The 21873-nt window shown below is 33.7% G+C and overlaps 1 protein-coding gene across 1 annotated transcript in view; it reads left to right on the top strand.

The window, feature by feature from the left end:
* NCAM2 (neural cell adhesion molecule 2) overlaps nucleotides 1-21873 on the top strand; it is a 151068-nt gene that overhangs the window by 59092 nt on the left and 70103 nt on the right. The window contains exons 9-11 of the mRNA XM_026846708.1: nucleotides 4214-4401; nucleotides 6006-6102; nucleotides 15946-16119. Coding sequence (XP_026702509.1) covers nucleotides 4214-4401; nucleotides 6006-6102; nucleotides 15946-16119 — 459 coding nt within the window. The remainder of the gene's footprint in view (nucleotides 1-4213; nucleotides 4402-6005; nucleotides 6103-15945; nucleotides 16120-21873) is intronic.

The raw sequence follows: 21873 nt of genomic DNA, 5'->3' as shown, positions 1-21873 counted from the left end.
GATTTTACCTAGCTGTGATTTCTTCCTAGTTTCTTCTATTTTCAGCAGGTTTAGATAATTTTAGACAGATTCATCCATTCACAACAGATGTTTCTATGAAGCTAAAATTTCTTGGGGTTTGGTTTGGTTTGGTTTGTGGTTTGGTTTTTTGGGGTTTTTTTTAAGAGATCAACCAAATACAACTCCTTAATGTCAAGTGTAATTCAAAGAAAAAGGGACACATTGAATTTCTGAGATTCTGACTGCACCAAGCACCAGAGCCATGTGTGTATTAATTGCCCACCATTTGTTAAGGTTGAAGGTGCCATTATCAATAACATATTATGCATCTAGCAGACACATAGCTTATTTTCATAATAACTATTTTTTGTCTATATTTATGGAAATTGAGAAATTAGTGTTGTGTTCAGATATATTAAAAATAATATCATATTCAAAGTTATCAGGGACTAGTACTGCTTGCCAGTAAGAGGGTCTCTTACTCTTGCATAAACTGTATAATTAGTAGGTAGTCCATCATGCTATTAAATATCAGTGTTTTATTGTAGTGTACTTTGAGAGGAACCAAGAGAATGGGGCAGAGGAAAGAAAACATTAATGAGTGGTGTTTCCTGTCACTTGCTCTGAAAGAAATACATACCTCTACAAAACTACTGACCTCAGACTTTCAAAATGATGAGCTGGATTCTTAAAAAAAGGCTGTTTTTAACTAATAATCATGGCAATTTAAAACCTAGTATGTGATAAGTTTCATTTCCTTTTCTGTTTGTAAACTTCACATGCAGATCTTGCCAGCTTTTTCTTGCAGCCACATTATCATGACAATTACAGTAAAATTGTGAAAGTTAGTAACTGTGAAGCTCTGTAGTTCCTATCTTCCTTTTAAGTATGATTATATATTAAAATCTCATCACCTAGCCTTATCTGTTAAGTCTTTCTAATATTATTTTTTGTTACAAGGAATATGTGGCAGTTATTTTACCTGTCTGGGGAGGTTCTTCTACTTTATCTCCAAGGAAAGACCATTCATTCCAAAATCTTAACTGGGGCGGAGCCCAAAGAATCTGTGGATGCCCCATTCCTGGCAGTGTTCAAGGCCAGGTCGGACGGCGCTTTGAGCAACTTGGACTAGTGGAAGGTGTTCCTGCCCATGGCAGGGGGGTTGGAACTAGATGAACTTTAAGGTCCCTTCCAACCCAAACCATTCCATGATTCTATGATTTACTGTGTGCAGATAGTCACTAAAATGAACACTAGCATTTATACTTCTCTGCAGGTAGTGGTTGTTTGGTGTTGGGTTTTTTGTTGTTTTTTGTTGTTGTTGTTGTTGTTGTTGTTTTCTTCAGTAGAGCACCATAAGATTCAGATACAATAAATACCATCAGGGTGGCTTTTTTAAAAAAATGAAGTGTGTTCAAGCTCCTAGTTCTGTATTTAGCCATTTAGAAGTCCAGTACATTGTCTTAACTGTTAGTATTTTATGTGCAAAACCTTAAGAAGAACAGTTCATTTACACCATAAATTGATTTTTTTTTTTTTGGTTAGGCATAAATTAATCCTGAATTACATAGAAAATAAGCAGAACATATTTTTACTAATGGCTTTAACTTTCTCACTGATCTGCAGAGAAGCTTTTTTGCATTTTATACAGTACATATATTGCATTTATGTATCCTTAACATATGGTAAGATATGAGAAGGTCCACATTCTCTTTTTTTCTTGTTAATACTTCAATTTCAGTTGATAGAATTTCTTGATAAATGTTCTGTTTATTAACTTAATTTGTTTCTTAGTTATTCTAGAAAACTGGAGGGATCAGATTTTGTAGACATATAAAATAGTCAATGTCAACCTTAAGTTTTCAAAGCCTTGGCTTTAAGGTTTGTTACTTTTTCATGCTCTATTTGTTATTAAACATTGTGTGTTTCTGTTTAATAAATACTAATTCTGTAACCATTTAAGTATAATATACTACAGTTAATGATGAACAGTATACAAGAAAAAAACCAAAATCTCTTTATAAAGTTATTCCCTTCAATTTTATTTTTTTTTTAACTTTACTATAAATGTTAAATATCTTTTATTTGTACTTTAAAGATTATTTCCAGAGTTTGTGGAAACATCCATTCCTTTGTGGAAACATCACTCCAGGTATCTGGGGGGAAAAAAAAAAAAAAAATCTGATTTAAGGTAATTTCTCTGAGTCAAGCCATTAGCACAGTCCTCTTCGTTTTGCTATATTGGAGCTTTCAGCTGCTAGGGAAATGGCTGCAAAAGCTTTTTACACAGACTTTTTTGAGAGGGAAAATGTGAAGCTCTTTTTGTTTAAGAATGCTTACTTTTGGGAGCTGTTGATTTTGGGATATATCTTTCTTTGATGGATTATTAGTCCTATTGTGTTTTATGGTGTTAAAACTGTCTGTTAGTACCTGTAGTCATGTACAGATGGCAGTCTGTAACTCACCTATTCTTTTAAAATATAAATGAACAGATAGCATAGGCATCCAAACTCTACCTTTAGAAGAGAGAGCAGTCTGAATTGAAAGTCCCCATTCTCCTAAATGCTTCTACCTTCAGTATAGAAGTGTACACTGCTTTTTCACTTGTAAGCCTTTTAAACAGGCTATGAGTTTGTTGCGTGTATGTAAATCAACAGAGAGCATCAAATCATATGATGTTACCTAGAATGGAAAGTTAGTCAGGTTCAGACAGAACATCTTTCTATCTTCCACGTTCATGCCAGTGTTCGATAACAGAGTGAACTTATTCTGAGAAATTGTGCAGTGGAAGACATTACTTAGCTGAAATGTGTTGTGAAGTAACACATTTTGTGCTTCATGAACACTCTGATGAGATTTCTGATCTATATGTTGAACACATTAGATGCAAAACCTGTCTGCCAGGCAGAATTCAGTTCTTGCAGTTTTCCTTCAAGTGGCGCTCACCACTAATTTCTTTTCCAGATGAAAACCTCGTCTGAAGCTAAATTTTGCTACTTAGTGAAATGTGCTCAGTTCTGGTCTCTGATAGACCTATTAGAAGTTTTCTAGCCTAAAGTTAAACTATTTGTGAGAAGACTAGAGTAGAATTTCCAGAGACACATCTAGAAACATTTAGGAAGTATTTATCAAAAGAAAAGTATAAACATATGTCTTTTAAATATTAAAAAGAGATACCATGACACCAGTTGTAATTGATAATTCTCTTTTGGAATTAAAGCACTAGAGAGTTTCCTTGACCTTAGTAATATAAAGAATATTTTCTTAATACTCTTAAAATATGAGTGGGATTAAAGTAAAAAAAAAAAATATTCAATAGACAAAAAACATTATTTACCCAAGACATAAGTAGAAGAGCAGGGAAAGAGCTATCCAGAGAAACAGTGAGTGGGACAGATAATTCTTGTCGCTGCTGGTATTGTGATGTGAAAATCATAGGTAGTTTGCAAACCAGCAATTTCCTCTGTGTCAGACTCAGTGTTTGGCTACATGTTTAACATACCCATTTATAGACAGGTTTGTAAGACGCACCATCTTTTTGCTTGTCTGCAGTTTCATGATTTCATAAGGAACTGCTATAAAGATTATCCTATATAGTGTGCTGATACACACAATATTTTTTCTGAAGTAGGTAGAATACATTGCAACATTTTAAGTATTCTTTTATTATTTTTTCTTCTACATTGTTCACACAACCAAATATCTCTCTTTAGAAAGATTTCATAAAGTGTAAGTGTTCCAGTGAGAAATGGGGGAAGCTCTTACACATCCATGAAAATTTGGAGAGTGAATGTAATTTCTCTATAGCAAAAGACAACACTATAAAATCAGCAAATTAACAGATTATATATATATAAATTTCATAGATTACCTCTCTTTGTCATACAAGGGTCTGGCTAAAGAGTGTCTCATCCTCAGGAAGACATGTTCTTTGTCATTTCTGAGATAATGTCTTTGAAGGGGCTGATATTGCCTAATGCTGAGTATAATTAGTTATTCTCTTCCTGAGAGTTTCAGCTGAAATAGTTTCAGGAGAGGAGAAAGCTACCAAAGACTCAAGAAACTCAAGGTTGAATATTGGATATTTTCATGCTCTGTAATAAATTGATACAGCAATCATAAATACCTATGTGAACATGAATGCCTGGATAGTGATATATGGCTTGTTTTACTAAAACAGTTAATACAATTGTGTATTACTTCCTTTTCCTAGATGCTCCAACATTTGTGTCAAATCAAACCATGTATTACTCTTGGGAAGGCAATCCTATCAATATAAGCTGTGAAGTGCTAGCAAATCCATCTGCCTCAGTTCAGTGGAGAAGAGGAAAATTAGTTTTACCAGTAAAAAATACAACACATCTAAAGACCTACAGCACAGGAAGAAAGCTGATTCTAGAGGTAAGGCTTAAAATGGAAATCAATGTGGTGACATTTTATTTCTTCCTCAGTTTGGCACCATTGCAAGCACTATAGAGTGCATTTAAGTGTATGACAATTTAATAAGTAAAGCTCTCTCTCAAAAAAAAAAAAAACAAAAAACCAAAAAAACTGGTTTATCTCCACATTTCTTGTGACCAGTTAAAAAAACTCATTTGTGTGGCTCATGCTCAGATTTCCATCTGCAAGGAACAAAAATGCAACTTGAGTTACTTGCAACTAAATAAATATATAAATATAAACCTAACCCATCAGGTTAATACTAAAAGTGATTACCTCATAGGTGCTTGGTATATACAAAAAAAAATTGTGTGGCTTCAGTCAAGAACAGAGCAGAAGGGTAAAGTGATAATAAGCTGCAGTTGGCTTTGATAATAACTGTTTCCTCACAGAGGTGTTGGAAAAGTAAGAACTAAGCTCCCTTCTGTTATCTAAAAGGTACATGTAAACAAAACCTGAGGAAGACAGAAGACAAAGAGTGCACCTTAATCATCCATTTACTTTATTAACTTGACTAAACACTGAATGACTCAACCACAGTGTATAGCAAATTATGGTCCTTGAATCATTTAACAGCAAAGTGTAACCAGTGTCTCCAGCCCTGGTCTCACCTGTTACAGGGATGACATACCGTCTTCCTCCACAGGTGTGGAAGAAGTTAATATTCTCCATTTTTGTCTAGTTTCAGGCTTATGTCTGAGCATAAGCTGCTCAGTTGCCATGGTAAAAAATGTTGAAAAGCTATAGAGCTAATCAGAGTGGGGGACCTACCTCAGATCTCAAGCAAGATGTTGTGCAGTGCACTGAAAAAAACTATGTTTTTTTTCTAAAGTTCAAAGTAGTAACCTTGTTTCTTATAGTAGAGGATATATATTTAAAGTGACACAGACTTACTCATATTTGAAGGTCATATTTAGGGTTTTGTTTATTTTAAGTAAAACTTAACAACACAAAATATGCTTTCCAGTCTGCAGTTCTCTTAAGTGCTTTCATTCTGTTGTCACCTGAACAGTTGGCCAGGCAAGCTGAGTTCCAATAAGGCAGTATCTCCCTGTGACATCTATTATCTGTTCTCTTAAAACCTTATTCACCTGAATTTACAATTGAGCCACATCTCTTACATTTTCTTCCTGCCCCCAAATGTCTGCTGTATCGTGAATCCTGCAAACAATAAAAGCAAAATATTATTCTTGTATCATCTATAGGAATCAGCAATTTTCAGTCCTTTCAGTGCTTATTTCAGTCAAAATACTAGTTTGTGCAAAAAACATTTGTGAAAAAAATATGAAGTTGATTAGATTTTTTTCTTGTTTAAAAGTGAAATTTTAAAGATGAACAATGTCACCATTTCCATTATTTGATTTCTGCATTTGAATCTGAGAAGGGGGAATCTAACATGAAAAAGAATGTATTTAGATCTGTATTTGGAGAATGTACTAGATAAGGCTGAAATAAGAACACTTCTGCATATTGGTTAAGGAGAACATATTTGCATTTCTGATTTTTTTAAAGAACTTTCATATTTGATTAAAAGCTAATATTTACAAACTATATTCATTTTAAAGATTGCTCCCACATCTGACAGTGATTTTGGACGGTATAATTGTACAGCCACAAACAGAATAGGAACAAGATATCAGGAGTATACTCTTGGTCAAGCTGGTAAGTTAAAAAGATGTTTCATTTTCTTTAAATATTTTTTCTTTTCTAATCAAAATTAAGCTCAGGCACACTTTTCTCTATTTATTTTATACCAACTGAACGTTTGCAGTTAATTTTAATTTTCTAAAGGTTGAGTTGCAATATAAAATAAAATAAACCAGTTCCCTCAGAATCTTCTTTGGATATAATTTTGAGGCCTACTGAAATTTGAAAAAAGTTAAATTAGTCTAACTTTTTCTTCCTTTGCCCTTACTACGTCCTGCATCTATAACAGTGTATATTCATTACTTCAGTGGAGAGACATAGAGTTGTGCAGGCAGTAAAAATAATAAAGAATTAAGAAAGTCCTTTTTCCTTTATCTCCCTGGTATTTTCTTGATAAAGCAAGGATGACAAAAGACTGAAATACTTCAGCAAAGAAATTCTGTCTTCATTTGCACTTTTAGTTATTTAAAAGCAGAATTTGACCCAGAGTGTTAGACTGAATTAGATTAACCTCTGTGATGTTCTGTGAGCAACTGTTACAGAATTTCGAAATATTTTTAGGTCCATCTATTGTTGTTTAGGCAAATACAAAATATGACTGTATGTTTGTTCTTTGGCAGAAATAACTATTAACTGAGAATAAGTTAGAGTTTCTTAGTATTTGTTTCCATTATATTTTCCTTTGGATTGGGTTAACACTTGTCAGCAAGCTTTGAGGTCTCCCACATTTAAATCTACATACTTAGATGATGCAAATTTTTCCAGCTTTAATGAAGTCTATGGAGTTGTAATGCAGTTTCAAGTACCAAAGGTACAGCCATAATGCAAGCTGTACACCCCTTGTGATGTGTTGTTTTGGACCATTTTCATCATGTAACATATGTGTGGTCATAGCATACTGCCAGACTGGCTGATAGATATTGAAGGGGACAGGTAGAAATAAGGTCTTTTATAAATCTTTTTTTAAAAGTAGGACTTGAATTTTTCAGCTGTAACTTCTGGTTATATTTTATTTTAATTAGAAAATAAACTCTTGAGACCTACTAGGAGGACTTTTGGAGGTGCAGTGCTGAAATGTGCACATCCAGTCATAGGGAGTCTCTCTTATGTAGCCTGGTATTTTTGTTTTTTATAGTTTTGCTCGATAAAGGTAAATATTTTCTTTTGGTGTCTCAGGATTTATAAAAACCAGTTGCTTATTAAGAATTCTTAGAGGCTGTACACAGCATTGAAAGTTTTTCCCATTACCTCTGGAAGGATGTATTACTAGCACACACATTTACCATGAGTACTATTTTTTTGTCAGTGAACAATGATAAAAAAGCTGAGCTTACTAAAATAGGAAAATGTGGGGTTTTATTGAGAAAACAGCAGATTTCTGTTTTACAATTTTACATCACCTGGGATATCCATTCCCCTTCATTTTACTACTTTTTTTGGTTGTATTAGCTATGTTGCAAATCTGATCTTCCTTTGATAGCTACATGTGACTAATGAGAAATATATTACCTTTTCCTTTTGCATGTAGCCATCCTTAGTCCCAGCTAAGTCCTTAACAATATAATGTTTACTTTCCACCTTAACTCTCCACAATATAAGGAAACACACAGTCTTAATTCATATCTAAAATAATTTTATTTTCTGTGAAAAGAAATTCCAGGAGAGAACAGTTTTTAGAATCTTCAATCATGTTCAGCATCATTTACATGGTTGATCCCACTTATTTCAATGGAATTACTTGAAATACTGAGTTTCTGTCATAGGGCAAAATTATGCCTATAGCAGCTCATCAGTACTACCTATGACATTAAATATGAAAAGCAAATACTCCCTGTGATGTTCAAAATCGAGGTAGTAATAGAAAAGCTCTAAACTTTCAGAAAAAACAGTATCTGTACCAACTATTCTGTCTTTAATTAAGAAATCTCAAAACGTGTACAAAGTTAACATTGATTTGAATAGGTAAACTCTATCTTTTATGTGTATATTAATTTTGCCATCATTTAAAAGTCTAAAAAAATCTCAGGACTTGATTCTCTGAATATTCATGACTGGAATAGGATACTCAGGGTTACATTAAATTAATCAAACAAAAGGACTGCACGTAACCCTCTGATTTTGGTCAGTTAGTCTATGTCTCTTCAACAGCATGCTTTCTTTTGGGGGCAATACATACATCTGTTAATTCAACAGCGGCACTGGTTCTGCCTGTCCTGCTGGGTTAGGTGCTACAGTTGTCTCTGGAGTGTTGCCTCAGATTTGTTACATGTGAGGCTTCACTGGAACGTAAAAGCAGTAGAAGTACAATGTGAAAGCTGCTAGAATAATTTCTCAATTTCTCTCAAAAACCAGAAGACTTGCTGCTAGAAGTCTTTCTCAATAGCTATGAACCTAAATGAGAGGAAAGGGAAAGAAAAATCCCACTTGCATACCTATAGTGCCTTGCCTCCCAGGACAGAAAAAGACTGGAAAATAAAACAATTATATCAGTGAACACAGAGAAATTCAGGTTGTGGTTATTGCTGTGCACTTTTTTTTCATAAAGATGTACATACTTTTGCGAGCATCTCAGCAGATATAGAATATCTGCTGATTTTTCTCTTAGATTTGCCAAACAGTATCCCATCACAATGAATGGTACTGCATGATGATTATTTTGGCTATGTGTTTCTCTCCAGCTTTTTAAAATAAATAATTAATTTAAACACAAAGTAATTCTTATTATGAATTGAAAAAGGACATGATATTTTGATTATGCAATGTATTTCAGCAAACTCTCACATGAGAGCCACCAGAAATGCAAGTGAGAGCAAATAACTCCATGCAAGCTATAATCCTGTATTGGCTTTTTCATACAAGTATATCAGAGACATTACTGATACCAGTTTGTGTCAAACAGCTTACTAGTCTCTACTTTTGCAACAGTTTGCTTAATATTTTTCAGTCAATTCTTCAAAAAACTTGATAAACACTTTTCATATTAGGATTATAAACAGAAAAAAGTAAATCAGGGTTTATTTAGTAAATATGTAATCAAAAAAGAATTATGAGAAGTTATTATGTAAAGCATGAGCTATATATGGAATTTCTATATAATAATATGAAATGCAGAAAGTACAATACACTCAAATTTTGTAGTAATGATAATGAACAGGTACCCTTAACATAAGCCATTGGTAGTGTAGTATTTATGTGGGGCTGGAAACACTGGGTGTCAGGCCTTCATTATAGCATAATATAATATAGTACTACTTACAGTAGTGTAATCCATAATATTCAGTATCCTGAAAGATTGACATTCTTAGTATTTACATCTAAATAGACGTTTTCTGGGGGAAAAAAAAAAAACAAAAAACAGCAAATAGCAAATGTACTTCACTGTTACAAGTTTTGCACTTAAACCAGCATCAGCTGGAAATGGAAAACAACTGAGGTGGTAGAAGATAAAACCATTGTAATAATAACAGGTTAAAAATGTCAAATGCAGATTTCTTCCTAGTTCTACTACTTCTGTTCCTTTGATAAAGCCCTAATGATTGATATTTTCCCTATTAAAGCCAATAAAATTTTTTCATGCACTTCAATAAAGCCTGGATTTCCTTCTGTCTTCAATTGTACATACTAATGCTGGGGCGTAGCAATGGCTCTGTCAGGGAAAAATAAATACTATTTCTAACTGAGAGACAATATTAAGCAAAGTATGCTGCTAGGGTAAATTTCACAAATAATGATAATTTTACTGAATACTTTTCTCTTAAAATTCTGAAGTAATAACCTGTTGCTTCATGTTTCATTCTTTTTTTTTTTCCTTTGCTGGTTTTCAGCAGAATTGGACTGTTTTTTTTTTTTTTTCATTTTACTGCTAGTTTACTGCTAGTGATCATACTGTCACAATGCCATTATCTTTACTTCTGTTGCCCTCCTTAAGAAATTAGACTTACTGATGATAAAAAAAAAAAAAAAGATTTTTTTTCAGAATTTAGATGCAATTTGCAACCATACTATTTTGTATGACAAGAAAACTATACTTATTCACTCAGATTATACAGAGCGACTCAATCAGCCTGAATTCCAGACACTTTCATTTAAACGTTTCAAAACAATTGAAGAACTGCATCCTATTTAAGGTTTCACACTGAAAGGTGCTGGCTGTTTCTGGTAAATACTGAGAAACTTCAATACTTTTTGAAAGTTAAATCAGATGTTCTCACCACCTGACTTATGGTGATGAACTCTTAAAAATACAACATGGTTGACATCCTCCTTTTTCATTGCTTAATCATTTAAATTGCTGTGCGAGTAACATGTAGAATATAGAAAGAACCACAGCCTTTTTCATTTCGCGCCACTGCAAATTAATTGCTTTACATCAGAACCACAACTTTTATTTTAGAAGTCTACTTATACTCTGTTTTTTCTCTATGACAGGCTTAGGCTTTGGCAAGCCAGGTGAGCTTGGCAGATTGTCCCAATGGCTTTCACAGCCTGAGGTGAGCACAGATATTCCTAGATTTGCCCAGATCTAGTTTAGTCATAGTTTATGTGAAATATCTGTATGCAGAGGGGCGATATTAACTAGCACAGCATTTTTCATTATTGTTGAGATCTCAGTATCATTATTTTAAGTGTTTTTGTATAGATAAATGGAAAATCACATGGCCATCAGTAGTCGAGGACTATGTTGTTTGAATAGATAATTTATTATCTTAAATTGGTAAATGTTAAGGTTGTAGCACAGAGAACTAAATTGGATTTTTCAAGTATTTTTTTTCCTTAAATATTAATATGTATTTTCCACATAGCAGTGTACAGCTGGACTGAATACAGAGCCCCCAAAAAGAAAATCATGATTCACCTCTAAGGCTCTCATGGCCTTACTCATCCTAGACATCCCTTTGCCCATCTTTCTTCTGTTCTAGGATGGCAAAGGAGTTAACAGTTCAGACAAATAGTCTGATTCACCATTTTGCCTCAGTCTTTCTTTCAGTCTTTGCATCTAGAAGGATACTTTCAGTTTTGATCCAAGCTGATAAAATCAAGGAAGTAGGACTTAATTTTCCCTGGAGAATAATGTAATAAAAAGGACAATCGTATTCTGTTCCAAGGTGTTCTGGGATTTCATTGATTTTTTTTTCTGTTATGATCATTAGGTTGCTTTCTCTGTACAGCTTTTCCCTTGCTGCTGCCAAAATCCCATTTACCTCCACAAAAATATGGGCAGATCTTATATCTAGTTCTCTGTCCTAAAACTTGTCATTCACATCTTTAGCAGCATCAGCTAAAGGATTTTACTAAAAAAAAAAAAAAACCAAAAAAAAAACACCAAACAAAAAGAGCAACATATTTTCAATAAACTTATGTGTGAAACTATCAACACAGCACAACAGTGTTTTGCTTTGTGTGCATGTATCTTATTTTCATTTATTATTTATGTATTTATTTTCTAGCTGTGGTCCTTTTCCTAATTAATTCCTTATTTTTCCAGAACTCCCATGATTTGGTAAAATAAATGTATTGCAGTTTTTCCCAAGCAAGGGCATCAAAGCAAGACTGAGCCTAACCTGTAGATTCAATATTGAAATTTTTCTCCATTCTAAGGATGTACAAGCATAAACTATTTCATGTAGATCTTTGACTCCAAAAGTCCACTCCCCAGCCCCATGTCTTTCCCTGCCACAGTCCTGATACTACTTACATTCAGCATTTAGGCATAGTTACTTTCAGTCAATATATATGGCAGATATACAGCAACAGGAAAAGCTGCAGAAATGCACTAGGAATGTACTGATAGGAGACAGGAGACAAGAGCTAACTGGAAGATAAATCTGTCACCCTACTATTTACTCTCACACCATCACTTCCTTTTCTCCATTTACACCAAGACTGCTAAATTCTTACAAGGAAAATTATTTTCTTCCATAAAACTATCCAAAAAATAGCTTGAAAATCATTTCTCTAGGGATAAATTTTGGTCATTTATTGAACAGGTTGGGTAATAATAGTAATAGACTGGAAAGAGCATTTACATATCAGTGGAGATAAATATGTACTCATAATTTTGTGTGTACTTCTCTACCAGCTGCAATAATGTTTTTGGAACCAAACCAATGCTACTTAATTTACGTCAATGTATCACAAAGTTCATTTGTGCTAACTGGCTTTATGTGCTGAGTATGAAATACATCTAGTAAAATTTTACACATTATTCGGGGAACTTTATTTTATTTTCAAGGATATCTTTAACACCATACATTTATATTATGTCACATACTGAACAGAGGAGTAGACACTGTGGAAAGAAGATGAAGCTGACTAGATGTCTGACACTTGTTGGGGCTTTTTTTTAATGACTTACTTTAATTTAAAGGCTGAACTTTTGGTAGTTTATCTCTTGTTTTGACAGTAGTATAATGACGAGATAGCAGTGGAACTTCTAAGAAAGTATACCAGAATCTGTGCGACCACTAAGTAATCTTTAGATCACAGAAAAGAAATCCCATACTTTTTCTACTATATAGTCCTTCAACTTATATCTGTAACAGTATGTAAGAGAGTAATCACTTCCTATAGCTAAACTTCTCCAGGATTCATGTGTTTGGTTGGCTTCCAAAGGAAAAAGAACAAGAAGCATCCTCAGTTCTATCCTTCCCTTCAGAATACACAACTTTGCAAATTATTCTTCACTCCTGCTAAACATTGAGCCAAAAGCCTTGCAATTCTAACATGAAAATCATGGCAATGCTCCAGATAATTTCGGCTGACAGGGGACAGCTCAAATGCTGGAATGTTTTGCTAGATCAGGACCAGAGGGCTGTTTACTGTGCATGATCAAATTCATACTCATTAGAGAAATACAGAATTAGATTCAGTTCATTATGCTGCTAATGATCTTCTTTGGGAAAAAGTTATAGATTGGCCTAGTCTGAGAGAGATAGTAGGCATTTTATTCAATCTTAATGGAATTGCTAGTATTTGTTTCTGATTTGACTAGGAACATGTCTCTTGTATTTTCTTCAGGTGACTCACTTTTTTCTTAAGAACTGATATAGCTCAAATCTGAAAACTCCAAAGAAGTTACCTACACATGTATGTTGCTTGGATTGTGGGATACATATTTAATTAGTATTGTGGATGTATTTCACACTTAAATGAGTTTTAAATATATTTCATTGTGCTAGTTATGCAAAATATTTTACTAGGTTTTCATAGGAGTTTCATTCTATGTTTATTACCAAATGGAATCATATCTTCATTTGGCAGAAGTTATACTTGAATCTGCCACAGAGAACATAAGGTTCTCCCTGAAGGATGTCTTCTTTCCTGTGTCATGTTTAATATAGTTAATCATACGCAGACGTAAACACACAAGAAAGAGATCTTAACATTTTGAAAGTCAAGAACAGAGTGGATATGTAAATAACACATTTTTGTTTCATACCATTGAGTAAATAATTGTTTTGATCTAAACTGAAGTAGCAGTGAATTTCCTTCTAAAAAGAGCATACATACAAAAAACAAACATAAAAATAGCCTGAAATAAAAAATTCATTCAACCTTTTTGTTTTGTTTTGTTTCATTTCGAACCCTTTTAATAACAGAAAAGGAATAAAAGTGTTTAGAAACTATTTGTAACATTATAGGTATCCATAGCAGCTTTTAACTTGCAGTTAAATCCAAATAATATTCATCTTCAGTACTGCAGTTAAATTCATCTTCCTAAGTGATTGGTGTCCATATCACTCATACAGTACTCTGCTACTTTACTTTGCCTATCCTAGATTGCTTTGCTGACATTCTTATGTTGTATTTTCCCAACCTCTCTCAGAACAGTCATTTGAGCTAGAGAATCTGTACACAGAATGGTGCTTAAGGTACTGTTGCTATCGGGGGGGAATAAAAAAATATTGCTCTCAGCTGTAATGAGAATCTGTAGGAGAGGGGTCACAAGCTGGTTCTAATCTTCATTGTCTTCTGATTTGGGGATCAATGCTTACTTAGCAAGCAACTCCTATAACTAATTCTTTTTCTGAGTGATCACAGAAAAAAAAAAAAAAGTGGGGTTTTTTGAACATTTTTTTTCCTAAAAAACCTCAACTTTTTAATTAATTTAAAGAAAGATTTAAAACCCAGGGTCTGTGTTCTCCTGGATTCGTAGGATACTGGTTACATTTGGTCACGTTCTGTTTGACTGTGAATCTTTAATTCCTTTCTGTAGAGTAATACAGCTTCACTAAGAAGGATGAAAGTTCCCTGCAATATCCCATATCTTGATGAAATGAATGTTTCCTGGAATAAGAAAGAATTTGAGGGTTTGAATCCCTTAAGCTGAGATTTGCATTATACTCAAATCTTTAATGTCATGGATTCATACAGTTGTGACTTTAAGTAGAAGATATTAAAATTGTTCGCCCATGTAAATAAATCTATTCTGGTTTTAATTCAATGAGCAGCGAGCATTGGAGGTTTCAGGAGACCTGTATTCAGAAATGCTAACTGTAAGAAGTCACAGAGGTATGATACTAACATTAAGACACTCAACTCTGACAACTGTTAGAGAATTTTTCTGGAAATATTTAGGTGTCTGGTTATTAATAGGTTATACAAATCAGCCCCTTTAGAGCAGCTTTGGCAGGTGTCCTTTCCCTGAGAATTTGTGGCTATGTCCTTAAACCCATAATTTCATATTGTATAGAAACCTTTGGCTCATTTTCATTCAAGTACAAATACCAGGTGAAGCTCAGATTGATTCTCTTTTTATTCCCAACTGTCTGCAGCCCTTGAATAAAGACTATATTTTATGTAAATGGTTGAGTACTCACTAAACAAATGATATGCTTTGACTCAAATTCTTGGATGTCCATATAAAAACATCTTCCATACCATGGAGACAAAAGCAATGTAAGCAGGTATGCAAGTAATTGTCAGACCTATCAGAAGAAAAATTTTTAAAGGTGTTTCAAATCTCTGGTATTTGGTCCACAGAACTAAAATTCCTCCTAGTATTTTCAATACAATTTTTTGTGATTATAACACTCTAAAATGTAAGATAATTAGAAAAGTTAGTCTTTCGTCTTCTATGTGTTAGTTTGGTCGTACATTGTGAAAGTAAAATAATGTTTCTATTTTTAAAGATGTACTTACCCCAAGATTAATTTTTTGCTTTTGTTTCATACCTAGCATCTGAACACTTACAGACACCTGCTTTATTTTCATAGTTCTTTTCTACTTTGAAAGATATGCACTTGCTTTTGATTTCAGGGAAAATGTTTCTTTCAACCTATTGCCTAAAATATTTTGTAAACTGAAAAGAGAATAGAAAGCTTCTATTAATGTTCCTTTCTAGTAGCTTGGAATTCAGTCTTTCGAAAAAGGAATAAAAAGGATTCATGTTTTCAGGTGTATTTCAGAGTTTTCTAAAAGCAGACAAATTATTTCTACAGTTTTTTGTCATAATCTCATTTAGAAGAATTCAGATGCTGAATGATCTATTTAGGCATAACTATTTCTCTTGTTAAATTTGATTTAAAGTTTGTTATTCTCTTTTACAGATATATAAAGAAAATAAACTAATCTCTTACATCTGCCTATGACAAATTAGCTGTTAAAAAAAATAAAAGAAAGGCAGAAATGGAAAATCATTTTGAATAAGTTTAGCATACAGGAAAATAAATGTGATTTTCTTACAGTTCGGTAATAGAAAGCTTAAACTATTTATCTAATGCAAACATTATTACATCATATTCTATATGTATTTTTTCTTCCTTCAAAATGCTAAGGAGACTTTCTGGGCTAGATTATCAACTGTTTAAGTCTGTCTAGTTGCTGCTGATTATTAAATTGATGTTTTTACTTTTTTAGATGTGCCATCAAATCCCTATGGAGTACGAGTTTTAGAGTTGTCACAAACCACTGCCAAAGTTTCATTCAATAAGCCGGATTCACATGGAGGTGTGCCCATTCATCATTACCAAGTGGATGTAAAAGAGGTAGCCTCAGAAACCTGGAAAATAGTTCGCTCCCATGGAGTTCAAAGTAAGTATACAAAAAAATTAATGCAAGTGTTGTAACTGAAAGAATATCAAGGGAGAATAATGCAACTATATGTTAACCAATTCTTTCTTTTTCCGTTAGTCTTACTCCAGTAGCTGCATCTTCAGTTAATGCAAACCTCTCTACACCTATTAGAAATCTTACTGTAATCTTGTAAAACTCAACCATTACTTTTTAGCCTTAAAAAAGTTTGGTGAACAAATTTACAATTGTTTTGCATTTTCGCATCAAACAGATATGAAGAATATTTTTTGAAGCTATAAATTTCAGAGAGTAGAAGTCACAGAAAATTTTGAGAATGTGCTTTACGTATGCAGTTAACTTAAAAATTTTAAGTAAGCTATTTTATTATATTTAATCCTGGGCATTAGTTACTGATTTTGAGCTACTTTTTGAAAGCATATCTATAAATATTGTGCAACAAACATTAAATGCCTTCTTTTCACTTCTCTAAATGCAGAAGAGTGTAAGCCTCCCCAAACAGACAAGAGTTCTTCAAGTACATGCCAAAGTGGAATGTTTTTACAGACTAATGTTAACGAAATACATTCAACAAATCAGTAATCCCTTGTATCCATATTTACCCTTTGGTATTTTTAATAGGTAGTGCAAGTTAAAGCAGTCCCAAAGGCTGTATTAGTTCCTACATGCTGTCATGTTATTTCCCTGCATATTCCTTCTGTGCAATTTGACTTACTTCTTTCAGTTTATTCTCCCTTCTCACTTGGAAGTTTTCAGGGGGTTTACCTTCTTTCAAGCATGTATTTTCCACTTCGTTTCATTATCCCCCAACTGTAACACTGAGAGGCTTTGTTGAAAAAACAAAATAGGTCACACTGGTTTTGGACATCTTAAATGTACCTCTTAATAGCATGTATTATCAAAGACTACTCTGAATAATGACAAAAACTAGTAAGTATGAAAACAACCTGGAAAGTCATCTTGGTATACAAATAAATATACTTAGAAAACATATAATATTGGGAAGGTAAACCTTACTGAGTGTACAGTGGAAAATATTAAAAGTTAATGCTAAAGCCACAATTAATTCATGCTATTTGCTGAAGTCTCTATTTGTATACCCCTGCATAGAAAGGTTGAGATTGTATATCCTATATTTCTGTGAATTTATCTCTGAACTACTTTAGAAATCAAACTACTTCAGAATTTCAAATTATTTTCTAAGCAGGAGGCATCTTGGTTTTGTAAATCTTGTTGGTGCTATACTATGTAATTTGATAGAGAAATCAAAAGGGACCTGGTTGCATTTACCGTAAGTTCTTGAAGATATTCTATATTGAGTTAAAAATTTCTTCTATTTGTGAGGTACTATAGGGCCAAACCAGAAAAACAAAACGTGTTACCAAAACACAGACTGCAGAGCCCAGAGCAGAAAAAGTCTTAGTAGATAGAGATGTCAAAAAACAGTTTTAGTGTCCTTTTTGTTTTAAATGAAAATACTGCTAAATGTAACTGGAATCTTTCTAAATATTTGGCCTTTGCTTGTTTCCTAAACATTCAGAGGGTTTCTAAAAAATCTGTTTAAACTTCTCTCCATATATGTTTTAGCCTACTAAACAACATTGAGATATCCTATTCTAAATCTCTATCTTCAGTTCCTGAAAAAAAAAATTAAAGAAGCTTTTCTTCAGTGTGAAGGATTTTCTCCTTTTTTTTTTCTTTTTTCTTTTTTCTTTTTTCTTTTTTCTTTTTTCTTTTTTCTTTTTTCTTTTTTCTTTTTTCTTTTTTCTTTTTTCTTTTTTCTTTTTTCTTTTTTCTTTTTTCTTTTTTCTTTTTTCTTTTTTCTTTTTTCTTTTTTCTTTTTTCTTTTTTCTTTTTTCTTTTTTCTTTTTTCTTTTTTCTTTTTTCTTTTTTCTTTTTTCTTTTTTCTTTTTTCTTTTTTCTTTTTTCTTTTTTCTTTTTTCTTTTTTCTTTTTTCTTTTTTCTTTTTTCTTTTTTCTTTTTTCTTTTTTCTTTTTTCTTTTTTCTTTTTTCTTTTTTCTTTTTTCTTTTTTCTTTTTTCTTTTTTCTTTTTTCTTTTTTCTTTTTTCTTTTTTCTTTTTTCTTTTTTCTTTTTTCTTTTTTCTTTTTTCTTTTTTCTTTTTTCTTTTTTCTTTTTTCTTTTTTCTTTTTTCTTTTTTCTTTTTTCTTTTTTCTTTTTTCTTTTTTCTTTTTTCTTTTTTCTTTTTTCTTTTTTCTTTTTTCTTTTTTCTTTTTTTTTCTTTCTTCTTTCTTCTCTTCTCTCTTCTCTCTTCTCTCTTCTCTATCCTCTATCCTCTCTCCTCTCCCTTCCTCTTCCCTCCCTTCCTCTCCCCTCCTTTCCCTTCCCAAGTCTTTTGAAAACAAATTTACATGTTTTTGAGGCAGTTTCTCATTTTGCTTGGGTAACTAAGGACCATTTTTCTACTGTGGCTCAACATCATCTCAGCTGAGTGAGGGGGATGTTTAGACTACACAGTCAGTATTCTGTATTACAATTTGTAGTTGGGTCATCATAATTTCCATACTTGCTCAATATGCCTTAATGGAAACAAAATTGCTTATTTCATCTGTTCACATTTGAGGGACAGGTTTATGGCTAAGATTCAGCATAAATGCTGTTTACACAGGGACAGTTAACTGCTTGCACATCTCAAGTAATGATGCATACATAATTCATGAGTCATGATTTTTTCCCAGCAGCCAGTGATAAACAATGCTGAAATTTTACAGGATGTCTTTTTATCAGGTTGATTTAATTCAGGTGTGATAAAACAGCACTGCAGCCCTTTCTTGCCACAATGTAAGTAACATGTAAATTCCAAGACCATCTTTTAAGGGAAAGAGGCAGAAAAACCTACATACAGGAGAAAGTTGTGCCTGGAAGACTGTTAGCCTTCCAATACAGAAACTGTCAAAGCTAAATCAGGTCTTCTGGTCCCTCTCTGCTATGATAAGAAGCAGTAGTAAAGTTGTCTTCATACAGTGACAGAGAACAGCCATAAACTCACAGAATGGATAAAAACTGTATTTTTAAATTAAATGCGTAATGGAAATGTGCCTACAGAAGTTAGTTTATAAAGCATTAATAAATCATTAATAGAAGTTTCAAAAAGTTCTTGAAAGGAATTGCTACTAATGTTAACAAGTAATTAATTTTCCTATGATTATGACCCAATAACTATGTATAAAACCTTTTACGAGTAGGATTATAATTGTCTGGTTTTATTTATATAAAAAATAGATGCTTACCAAATTTGTTAGGCATTCTTATAATCAATCATCCAGTAAATACAAATAAGTTTAATCAGAAAATTAAGCAGTATGAACAGAATTCTATGCCAGTCTATTCAAACAGCCTGCAATTCTCTTCATCTAGGAAGAATGCTGCTAGTTTCTCAAAGAATCCCTCAAAAAATGGCTTTTGTCTCAAACTGTACTAGTTTGAGCTGTTTTCAGATCAAATTAAGGAGAAATTCCCAGAGTCTTGCAGCTGTAGCCAAGAATATCTGTTTCCCAATTCCCTCCGCTTTGTTTTTTATAATGAAGAAGATTCCATTTGTAAGTCTGTGCTGATTGCAGCTATTGAAGGAGAGCACAGAAAGGGAAGCAATCATCCTGATACACCAGCTTCAGACTATTAAGGGGTTTAAAAGTCATAATCAACACTATCATAGTTCACCAAGAGATCAGTTGGCAAATGGTAACCAGTTTTTTTCTGCACTTTTAGGTTCTTTTCTAACATGGAAATTCTTGTGTTGCAGACTAGCTGCAAACCTCTCTATAGCTTCACTTTAGTCAGAGTGCAGTGGGGGTCCCTGTGGGCTGGAGTCCCTAGGGGTGGTGGGTGGACAGGGACAGTCCAGGCTAATAGTGCCCTCAGGGCCCAGATAATTATGACCCTGTCGGTAGTGCAAAGCAACACACTAATCTTGAAGTAACAGAACTGTGGATAGTAGCCACAAGGTTCATTCTTCAAGGAGTTTGCATTCTTTCAGCCAAACAGCTGATAAATCCCCAGGTATGGAACATTGCCCACCCACTGTCAGGAAGGGGATAACAACTGGTGAAGAGCATTTGCCATGCTCTCTGTAGACACAAAGAAACCAGTGACAAGGTGTAAGATACCTGTGCTGGGAAAAATTGTCTTACCACAATCTTTTGTGCAATTGTATTTTTTAAAAAATCAAATTCACCGATCAGTTTCTGAGTAATAAGCAATGACTTCATAAGAAAAAGCCTGCATTATTTTTCCCTTTCAAGCAGTATTGAGTTTTCCAAGGAAGAAACAGAATGGACTCAGACACTGTGAGATTCAATTCTTCAGGTCTCTTCAGAAAACACCACTGGTATAACGAATAGAGAAGCCATCAAGGTCTTGTTTTGTCTTAATAGCAAACACTAGTAAGACACAGGCCAGACAGTCCAGATTCTTTTTCAGTATTTACAGCATCAGGGTCTAAAAGATTATCACACCATTCTGATTCTTCAAACAATAAATTGGCTCCTTAAAGTGTCCCTTAGCCTTGCCCAGACCAATCAGTGCAGCTAAGACTTTTATCGGACTTATTCCCCGCTTTTCTAAAAAGCAAAAAGTTTTTGGGCTACCTCACGTGTAATATTCCTGCACGGGCAAAAATTCCTCAAATTCCTCAAAATTCCTAATTCCTTAAATTGCTGGATCGTGTAGCTTGACGACTTTCTTTAATATCTGATCAAGTAGCCAACGACCAGGTTCCTTAATTCCTTATTCCTTAAATCCTTATTCCTTAGCCTTTCCTGGGTAAGTCCCTACTGCGGCCTTTCCGGGGTAGCCCTTCTCGGAGTGAACTCCTGCAGCAATAGTTTGGATGAGCTGCTCCGATGTCAGTCTTATGATCCTGGCGCTTAGGAGTTGGCACTGTCGCCTTCCTGCTCGGAGTCCGTCCGCCACTTCCTGGGTTCGGTTCCATGGAAAAGCAGAGTTCGGGTAACCCTGTTCGGTGCGCTACTTGCGGCGGGTGGAGGAAGCAAGCAGCCAATTCAATGTGAATGATAGAGCAATTTCAACTTTATTGAAAGAAATCACACCTTATATTAGCACTCCAATAATCATGCATGCTACTCACAAATCTATTGGATACATCTAAAAGGTTACATTATAGTATCCCAGCCCCTTGTGGCATTTCAGGTATGTCACAACATCTTCCTTCTTCTGGCCTGCCTTTTTTCCCAAGGTTGTTTTCCATTATAATCAAGGCCACTCTGTACCTCAGTTTCTCTCTTTGTTAGCATAACAGTCCTTTGTTAGCATAACTGTGCCCTGTTTTTTTCCCTTTGTTTACCTCAGATGGCTGTAATCAGCTCCTGCACAGATCCATGACCTTGCTCTGTAAGCCATTCTCCAACAAAAAAGTACTTTTCATTCATATTTTTCTTTAAAAGTGTAAATTTCTTAAAAAAATGGTAGAAGAATATACAGAACCTATTTTGAATGAGTTTGCATTTTTTACATAAGGTATTTTTTTTTTCCTTAAAGCATTTTCCTACTGGTATATTAATATAACATTAGGCATAGTCATGTTAGAGAATGATGATTCTGAGGTTGTTAATCTGTAGAAATACCCTAAAAATAATTTACACAAAGAATGCCTATTCTGACATTGGTTTTAATGCACTAAGCTCAGGTAGCTATTCAGCATGACAATAGAATCACAGAATCATGAAGGTTGGAAAAGACCCTTGGGATCATCAAGTCCAACCATCAGCCCTACTCTA

This window comes from Athene cunicularia (genome assembly GCF_003259725.1).
Source record: "Athene cunicularia isolate RWA chromosome 1 unlocalized genomic scaffold, athCun1 chr1_part1, whole genome shotgun sequence".
NCBI lineage: Eukaryota > Metazoa > Chordata > Aves > Strigiformes > Strigidae > Athene > Athene cunicularia.
The sequence above is the reverse complement of the archived record's forward strand: the minus strand, read 5'-3'. Positions and strand labels throughout refer to the sequence as shown.